Source organism: Lampetra fluviatilis, chromosome 31 (genome assembly GCF_964198595.1).
Source record: "Lampetra fluviatilis chromosome 31, kcLamFluv1.1, whole genome shotgun sequence".
NCBI lineage: Eukaryota > Metazoa > Chordata > Hyperoartia > Petromyzontiformes > Petromyzontidae > Lampetra > Lampetra fluviatilis.
In genome coordinates this window covers 5,799,943-5,809,973 of record NC_136305.1, presented here as the reverse complement: position 1 = coordinate 5,809,973, position 10,031 = coordinate 5,799,943, and the positions used below count along the sequence as shown (strand labels likewise).

The 10,031-nt window shown below is 48.2% G+C and overlaps 1 protein-coding gene across 1 annotated transcript in view; it reads right to left on the bottom strand.

The window, feature by feature from the left end:
- Positions 1 to 555: 555 nt before the first annotated feature.
- The window catches only part of ABCB11 (ATP binding cassette subfamily B member 11), a 39,113-nt gene continuing 29,637 nt past the window's right edge, over positions 556 to 10,031 (bottom strand). The window contains exons 21-27 of the mRNA XM_078871186.1: positions 8,535 to 8,738; positions 6,210 to 6,451; positions 5,646 to 5,802; positions 4,031 to 4,228; positions 2,964 to 3,170; positions 2,048 to 2,194; positions 556 to 756 (exon numbers count right to left, since the gene is read on the bottom strand). Of these exons, the coding sequence (XP_078727312.1) occupies positions 556 to 756; positions 2,048 to 2,194; positions 2,964 to 3,170; positions 4,031 to 4,228; positions 5,646 to 5,802; positions 6,210 to 6,451; positions 8,535 to 8,738 (1,356 nt within the window). The remainder of the gene's footprint in view (positions 757 to 2,047; positions 2,195 to 2,963; positions 3,171 to 4,030; positions 4,229 to 5,645; positions 5,803 to 6,209; positions 6,452 to 8,534; positions 8,739 to 10,031) is intronic.

The window sequence follows — 10,031 nt, the reverse complement described above, 5'->3', positions numbered from 1 at the left end:
CTGTGGACCGTTCCAAAGTGGTGAGGCATCCACGTAGCCACGGACTGGAAGAAATGAAATTGTGGGCCATGTCTGGCCCATGGGCCATCCGTTCCCCAACCTCTGATACAATGCAATCTTAAGGTCTCTCAAGTGTTGAGTGATGTTTTACCTACGTGACTTTACCGAAAAAAACCTAAGAATATGATTCCTTGCAGTCACGAAAGCTTCAAATCTAGAATTAAGTGTTGAGTGATGTTGTCAGCATTACGACAACACATCTCTCTTGCAAGAGTGACCCGGGTTAAGCGGTAATGGAAAATAAAATGCGATTTCATAGTTTACTAAACTCTAAATGAAAACATAAAGGTGACATTTCAACGGTGTCATTTGATTTTAATTTCAGCTTGGTCTGTCCAGGTCGGCGACCTGCTAAATATTTCCGTACCCAGCACACCACATCCAGTATACAATACGCTATGGCTGTGGCTGCTTGTCACCCGTCACCTACTCCAGTCTACCAGAGACCCGGAAAACATTCGGAAGTGAATCTCTGCCGTATAAATAACGACGACCTTAGCTCATGGTAACGCCTGTTGTAACCAGTTTGTAGTACGCGCCCTGCGCAACCATGAGCTCGTTGTGAGTGCCCTTCTCAATGACCAGCCCCTGGGATATGACGGCAATCTGGTCGGCGTTCTGGATGGTGGAGAGGCGATGAGCGATCACGATGCACGTGCGGCCTTGGCGCGCCTGATCCAACGCAGATTGCACGGTCTGCGCAACAGTTTTCAAACACACACGATTAACATGAACACATTCTCATGCATTACGGTGTCAATAAAGTAAAAAAAAACTTTTTATTTTTTGTTCTTTCGGTAAAGTCACGTATTTTTCTACGTCACGTAGGTATTTTTCTACCTACGTGACTTTACCGAAGGAATCAAAGAGTATGGATTCCTGCAGTCACGAAAGCTTCAAATCAAGATATTTTTTTATTTTACCTGGTAAGGCCCACTGAGCTAAATACTTTTTTTTTTAAGCGACTTGGCCACAAATGATAGCTCAACAAAGTGGCTTAACATCACGTGGAAATTGATAGCATCCAAATACTCAAAGCGCACGCTTCTAACTGTGGAAGGATAAACCGACAGACCCGGAGAAAAATATACTCCAAATATACAGGCGTCGGGGTTGGGATCGGACCCACGACCTCCTGTATACCAGGCAAGGTGGTTAACATCTCGCCACCGTGGCACCCTTCTACCAATCTGGTCACACAGAAACACCTACCTGATTATAACATAATAATACTTTAATTTTATATGGCGTCATTCATGCCAACGGCTTCTCATAACACGCGACCATTCATTATTTTTAAGGACCAAATCCCATACACGCGGTTAGCTACGCATGGCGCGAAAGAATCCCAATACACACACACACACCTACACAACAAGCAAATGAAAACTAATAAACAGATTAATCAATGGCACCAAAAAAAATAGCACGGACAACATCAACAACAAAACGTTATCACGACAAAGAAATTATCCCATTGGGTCTCGACATCCCTGACCACAACCCCAACTTCCCAACCACGCCAGATGCCGCACGCCACAACTAAGCATCGTCACTGGATACGTACCCTGCGTGGCCCGTAAGGAGCCATCCTTTCAGTAATAAATGAAACTTGAAATGTACGCATGGAGGAGGGGGGGGGGTTAACCCAAATGCGTATGCTTGCGTATGGGGGTCTACTGACAGTGTCCGTACGCATAGGGAACGGTGGGGGGGGGGGGTGAAGCCTCGATAACAATGTCTACATTGGCCTTCAAATGAATTAGACAGTCCAGCGGTGGACTCTCTGTTTTCTTAAACACGTCAATATTATTAATCCGTGATCGTTTCTGCGTGGATTAAATATCGGCCGTTCTATAGGATTCGGAGGGTGGATGTGTAAAAAGTACGCGTGCGTACAGGGAGGGGTCAAGTTTTGACACATTTTTGCGTCCCTACTCAATGACTGGCCCCTAAGCGCGTGGCTGCGTGCGTGTGAGATCGTCACCTGCTCGCTCTCGGTGTCCAGCGCTGATGTCGCCTCGTCCAGCAGAAGGATCCTGGGGTCGCGGATAATGGCACGCGCGATCGCCACCCGCTGTTTCTCTCCGCGAGACAGCTGTGCACCTTTATCTCCCACGTTGGTCTCGTATTTCTGGCACGGTAACATTGTACAGATGTATTTAGTCATTCATACAGATACATGCGGTGTGGAAAGGCAATTGAATTTTTTTTAGAAGAAGAAAAAATACGACCGATTGTGAGATGCATGGAATTACATTGACAAACTGAGGATTAGAGAAAACACAGGTTTATTGATGTCATCCAAACTATTTTAAAAAGTAAGTGGACAACTAAGCGGGCTTGGGCAGGACCAGAAGAGACGATGGTCGATCATCATCAATAATAATAACCGAGTGGCAGCAAAGGAATGGAGCGATTAAATGAGATCAAGTGCAGGTGCTTGCTAGGCGGATTATTAAATCACAGGATCGTGGTGGCAGCTTGGGGAGACCTTCATCCAGCAGCGGTTTGAGTGTGGCTGATTATGATGATAAAAACAATTGATGCACGTGTATAGTCCTTTTGGTGACTTAAATCATGGCTAAATAACAAGTGTCTGTAACCTGGGTTCAAACCCAGCTTTCACAGCAATGTCGCTGACATGGGAGTAGCCTGCCGACCACGAAGGCAATCCAAATCGCGTAAAATCATTGCCGCAGTTTCATCAAGAGCACGATCTGACTCTACGTCGAACATCAAACCACCGGACGGGAATGTAATCTCTCTCGGTTGAAAGACGCAGCGACAGCCTGAGAGGTGGAGAGACAGCACCGCGGGGGGGGGGGGGGCCAAGCCACAACGCAGCCCAGGGGGGGGGGGGGGGCAAGGAACTTGAAGTTACTGGAGGAGGAGGACGTTACCTCGGGCAGGCCCATGACGAAGTCGTGCAGCTGCGCGGCTTTGGAGGCATTAATGACCTCTTCCCACGTGAGCTCGCGGAAGTTGGCACCGTAGCGAATGTTGTCGGCAATGCTGCAGTCGAACAACACCGGCTCCTGGGACACGATGCCGATCTTGGAGCGTAGGAAACGCACGTTCACCGTGCGAGAGTCCCTCCCGTCGATCAGCTGAGTGAGAGAGAGAGAAGACACAGTTGTGTCGCGGACGACGCAACGCAAATTGATGTCGATGATGCCAAGGCGCGCGCGTGTGCGTTCGTTACTGGGCGGCTGTCAGCACCGCGATTCATCCGTTCAAATGCGTTCTGAGAAGAGTCATCAAATCGAAAATTGGGAAAGTGCATCGTGGGAATAAGGCACAACTTAAATGAAAAGTTAAGATACATCATTTACGGAAAATCATGCACACGCGTATGGAATGTGTTAGGCTTTACAACGTGTGGTTTGTCTTTGGATTTTGGATTTTGGAAACTGACCGGTAGTCGTCAGGGAAACATTTACTTTGCAAATTTGCGAATAGTCCGTCTTGCTCTCGATTGTGTCTGCATTTCTTTGGGTAACCCTTTGATAAATGTGGCCACTTTTCAATCGGGTAATTCCCCAATAGCAATACAACTTTATACTTCAGGTTGATTCCCATCGGATCATCTGCATGCGAGTTAAAGTATCGCCCCCCTTTGCAAAAATATGGACGGACAAATTATTCTTAGGTTTTTTCGGTAAAGTCACGTTGGTAAAAAAAATTAACCACCTGAAGACGGAAGCTTGTGTTGCCTCCGAAACGTCGTGATTTTTATTTTATTTTACTTTTATTAATTTTAATTTTTTTTTTACCCACGTGACTTAACCGAAAAAAACCTAAGAATATGAATCCTTGCAGTCACGAAAGCTTCAAATCTAGAATGGACGGACAAACCAAACGCACAAACACCTTCACACTGAAACTGCGTCCGTTATCAAACGTGAACGCGGATAATGCACGATGGGAAATTGGCTCCCACGCGGAGGTCATCTCTTCGTCCACTCACCACTTGGCCTCCGTCTGGATCGTAAAAACGTTCGAGTAGCTGCACACTCGTGCTCTTGCCACACCCGCTGGTGCCCACGAGCGCCAACGTCTGCCCAGGCTGGACGCTCACCGAGAGTCCGTTGAGCACCTGCGTGTCTGGCCGGCTTGGGTACGTGAACGTACAATTGGTGAACGTCACGTCTCCACGGAAGCCATCCTGCGCAACGCGAAACGGCACCGTGTCATTGATTTGCGTGCGGTGCTAAAATAAGTCATTCACAGCCCCGTGTCATTCAGAGTGATCTGTCAGTCCAGGTGCCTGCCATCGACCTCCCAAGGCACCAGGGTGGGTTCAGTTGAACCGCCTCCGGTGTGTGACCGAGGCGGGTGCGGTGCTTCTTATGAACATCGATGGGACGTCGTACTGCTACGTGACAGGTCGCCGTGTAACCGCGGGGGAAGCAGGAGACCGTGGCCCCCATCATGTTGTCGTTGTTGCCCTGCACATGCTGGAGGTGGCTGTCACATGGCTCTGTGACTACGTTGGCTGACGTCCACTCACACGTGTAACATTGACATACGTACGTATACGGTTATTTACTTAATTTTCTTGTGTTTCTGGTGCTGTAACTGTATCAAAGCGTTCGCTAAATAAAAAAATATACACAGCCCTGTGTTCGATCCACATCTGGATGAAGCCTTCCTGCGCCTTGTCGACCATGGCGGATGTTTGACCATACTTCACCACACTGGTTAGTTCGGGTAGGTGAAGGGCGGCCCAGGACCGGTTCAGATATCACTCGTCAATGATGTCAGCTACGGCCCGGAGTCAAACTCAGTTGGCTGTTTCGGAGGCAACACATGAAGACGGAAGCTTGTGTTGCCTCCGAAACGTCGTGATTTTTATTTTATTTTACTTTTATTTTGTTACCTATGTGACTTTACCGAAAAAACCTAAGAATATCAGTTGGCTGTGTCCGTAGCGCAGTGCACTAGCCACTGTACAATCACTCCACCAAAATAACCTTAAGTAGAAATATATACATTTTTTAATGATAATCCAATTTTCTGCTGAATGAAGACCCCCCACAGCCTGTTAGTTACGACGTTTTTTTTCGACAATACTTCACCACACTGGTCAGTGCGAGTTGATGAACGAGTGGGGGGGGGGGCGCGCAAGATTATTTCAAATATTGTTCACCATCTTCTTGGTTCTTTCAGTAAAGTCACGTAGAATGGAAATAATAAAATAATGAAAATAAAACATTATAGAATGGTGAGAATTATTTAATCAGGTGTTATTTTTATTATTTTATTATTTCCATTCTACGTGACTTTACCGAAAGAACCAAGAAGATGAATCCCTGCAGTCACGAAAGCTTTAAATCGAAATTTATTGTTCACCACTCACGTGAGCCACGGCTGCGTAGCGCACTCAGGTTAACGACATCGTAACTTACGTGCGCGCTGGGCACTGCAACCACTGCAACTACTGCTCCAAATATTCACATCATCCACCCGAAACGGATGATGGGCTCAGTTGGACCCTTGAATTCGCAGGCACCCGACCAGCGAGTCAAACGCTCTCAACACAAGACGACGAGCACGGCGCAATGGCTCTGACCGCGACTCACCCACGATACTCCCTTGTCTGGAGAGGAGTCGATGGCCGGAGTGCGGTCGAACAGCTTGAACAGACGCGCTGCCGAGATCTTGGCTTTGGCGTAGTCGGGGGCGTACGACGACGCTCGGCCTAAAGCCGTGCCGCTGAACACCAGCGCCGAGAACACCCTGCCGCGAGATTATTGGAATATTTTTAAAAAATTACAGTTAAGTCGTGTATTTTTTGTTATTCAGCCACAATGGAGCAATTTCATTGAATAGGCCCCCTCCCCTGCCTCCTCCACCACCACCCCTGCCTTTGTCCACACAGCAGCATTTAACGACGAAATGAAACACGCAGATTCATACTCGGCTAAAATTTTTGCCCTGGTCTCTTGATCGACCAGTGGCCCCGGAAAATATTCCGCGGGAGATAAAAAGCCTCGGGGGGGGGGGGGGGGTGGGGGTTTACGAGGGCATCGGCGGCGATCTTTTCTCCGCAACAGTTCCACGGACGAGTTCGTTCAACGGGCGAGAGGGCCAGCGTCACGCGCAAAACCCCGAGCGACGGTCGAACCTGCGGGGGCTTCGCTCACCTGAACACGAGCGGGAACTTCAATCCGTCGTGCGCCACGAGGAAGCCTCCGTAGCGGAAGGAGGCCGCGTACGTGAAGAAGATGACGCTCTGCGAGAAGCTGAAGGTCGCGCCGAAGACGTTCGCCTTGCGGATGGCGGCGCGGTGCGGCACAGTCAGGCTGTCCGTGTACTGCTTCACAAAGGTCTGCTCCTTGCCCAGACCGGCCACCGTCCGAATGTTCACAATGCTCTCGTTCACCACCTGGGCGCGTGCATTGCGAGTCCGATTGTTATCCGCACGGTGTGTACGTTTCTTCATAAACACATTCCTGCGGAGGGAGCTGGTAGGAACGTTGGGTTGCTCGGTCAATGGCCAGGGTCAACGGCGGCGTGGTGTATTCCGCAAATATGCCCGACTGTGAGGGCGGGCACAAGCCGGCGTGAGTAGGTTAAACGTTGAGTTTTATAAGGGCACCACGGGGTGACCAACCCCTCCCCACCCAGCCCCACCGCCCCCTCCCCCCACCGCTCCCACCCCCCACCCAGCCCCTCCCCACCCTCCCCACCCAGCCCCTCCCCACCCTCCCCACCCAGCCACTCCCTACCCTCCCCTCCCCACCCAGCCCCTCCCCACCCAGCCCCTCCCCACCCTCCCCTCTCCACCCAGCCCCACCCCTCCCATCTTTAGATACACGACGGACGGACGGACACAATAATCCCCTGTGGGCTGGTGTAACCAGGAGGTTCCTACCAGTTTAAAGGTTTGATGTATGCGTATGTATGTTTATATATTTGCTACTACCACCAAGATCTGTATTTGCTACAACCACCATGTATGAACTTCTTTCACGCCGTACGTAGCCAACCGTGCTAATCGGAGGTGCGGCATGGTAGGACAACAAACTAAAACACACAAACAGCGCAGTTCTGTGCTACACTGACACAACACGGCACGTATCGCACTTTGCGCTGGCCGGTTTCCTGCAGGAGCTCCCGGCACGCGGAGAAAAACGTCGGGCTTCACGCCGAACAACAAGCCCTCGCGGAGGAAGCCCTGCGATTGCGAGTGTGGAGGAGTGCAACCCCGCTCGCCACCTAACCCACCTGGGTCCGGTGTTAATCTATCGACACGTGGTGAAACAGGAGCACGGTTTGTATGTATGTTGAACTCTTATCGCACCGTACGTAGCCAAACGTGCTAATTGGAGGTGCGGTGTTGCGTCTATGGGCAGTGTTGAATCTATGGGTAGTGTTGAATCTATGGGTAGTGTTAGTCTACGGACAGTATGTATGGTGGACTTCTTTTGCACCGTACGTAGCCAACCGTGCAAATCGGAGGCACAGGGGAATGCAACAAACTAAAGAAAAATAGTTTTCAATCTCGACTTTAAAAAAAGCATAGCTCCAGTGGCTTCCTAATATCGTGCATGGACAGAGCTCGTCAATTGTGCAGATGCGGTAGAGAGGAAAACAGTCGCCTTCCCATTCATCAGGACCTCAATAACGTCCCTCGTCATCGCATGAAGTCACGGCAAACCCCTTTAGACCCATGCGCTTAACCTTAAACAATGCGAATTCAACTCCCGATGAAGCCGGAATGGAGTTCAAAATAACTCACAAACACCTTGTTGTGAAAGACCCAACGCAGAAGAACCCTGGGTTTGATCTTTCACGAAGCTCATGGTCCACCCTAAATCCCATCAGCACAAACCACGGCAGATGCGGATACCTGATGCACAAATGTAAAATTAAAAACTCTCCAGTGTGCGACTGTGGTCATCCAAAACGGACCGTACAACGTATAACGACGCAATGCCCCCCAATCCGCAAATACGAAGGAGACATTACCGCGATAAAAAAAAACAACTCCGCTACTCCCAACACGGTTGTTTGTCTTGACCACCTGCATGTGAAATTGTAAATTGTAGAATTTTTAGGTTTTTTTGGTAAAGTCACGTAGGTAAAAAATGAAAATTAATAAAAGTAAAATAAAAATAAAATAAAAATCACGACGTTTCGGAGGCAACACAAGCTTCCGTCTTCAGGTGGAACCGTCACAGCACGATAGCTATCGTGCTGTGATACCTATCGTGCTGTGACGGTTCCACCTGAAGACGGAAGCTTGTGTTGCCTCCGAAACGTCGTGATTTTTATTATATTTTATTTTATAAATTTTAATTAAAAATGTTTTACCTACGTGACTTTACCGAAAAAACCTAAGAATATGAATCCTTGCAGTCACGAAAGCTTAAAAAAAAATGTAAATTGTAGCTCTGCATCTACATCGATTACAACCCGAGGACACGTCACGCGAGGTCCGCCGGTCGGCTCCCCTCCGCACTCACCTGGCCGGCATCCTCCAATGCCTCTTTGTCAGTGTTGGCAAAGCCTGTGAGCAAGCGCGCCTGGAAGACGCCCGACAAAGCCAACAGCGGAAGGAAGCAAGTGACGACAAGGCTCAGCTTCCAGCTGTAGTAGAAGGCGATGATGAACGCCGACCCGATGTTCGAGATGGAGTTGACGATCATGCCGATCTGCATGCCCGCTGCCTGAAAAGAAGGAGGCATCCTCAGCAAGCGGCTCCTCTTTAAGGGCTCTTGATACATTGAGGGTTTTTTTTTATTTCTTAACAAATTTGAAAAAAAATTACCAGAACCCTTGTCATGCGTAATATCAAAGAAGGTGGAGGTGGGGGGGCACGCATACACGTTGATTGGATTCCGCAACGCTTTCCAACTTGCGATTTGTATTTAGCCCTAGATTTGACGTTTTCGTGACTGCAAGGATTCATACTCTTTGTTTTTTTCGGTAAAGTCACGTAGGTAAAAAATTGTTATCTTGATACAGTAATTTTGCTGTGACGGTTCCACCTGAAGACGGAAGCTTGTGTTGCCTCCGAAACGTCGTGATTTAATTTATTTTAAAAAATTTACCTACGTGACTTTACCGAAAAAACCAAAGAGTTTGTATTTAGTCGCACAGAAGCCGACACGGGGTAGTTGTCAGGGTAAAATGAAGTTGCGTTACTTTGGTTTGTGTGTCCGAGCTTTTGGAAGTGTCTATTTGTCTAATTGTCAAGAGGGTAAGTTCCTAATAGCATCACAACCTTATATCACAGGCACTTGCATATTTAATCACCTTTTTGAGTTATAGAGCCCCCTGATACTGATCAAAAAGAGTCATGAGCTTCATCAGCGTGGCTCGCTGAGGTGAGCAGACCCAACAGGTAGAGCTAATGCAAAAAAATTACCCACTTTCAGCCCGAGTGGGAAAGCATTACGAAACAATTTGAAAACTTTTCTTTCAAGTGAATGTTCTGTGACAATCTCTTGCGCACACACTCGCAGGGCACACGTGCGAGTCACGCTGCCCCGCGAGACATCCTAATGGATTCTTTTTCATTTTCTCTTTCACTCCTCCCCACGACGTGACCGCTGACGGCACCCTACCACTCCAGGGAACACCATCTCGGAAGAAATGACCCCAACGGCGTGAACAACAACAACAACAACAACAGAAAAAAAACATCCCGGATTGAAATTCGAGCACGTAACAAATCACCATTGGAACCTCATTTGCCAGTAAAAAAAATATGATAATTGTTTTTTTACCCTTCTATCTGGCAACAAAACTGACACCTTTTTTACAAGGAGTCATGTTTGCATAGAACACAATACCTGCAGCCATAATGCAAACAAAAAACATAACTCTGATAATATATGCACTGTCCTTGAAGTTGATTGGAAAGCTGTCTCGGGTGTGGACCAATCAACTTCAAGGACAGTGCATATATTATCAGAGTTATGTTTTTTGTTTGCATTATGGCTGCAGGTATTGTGGTC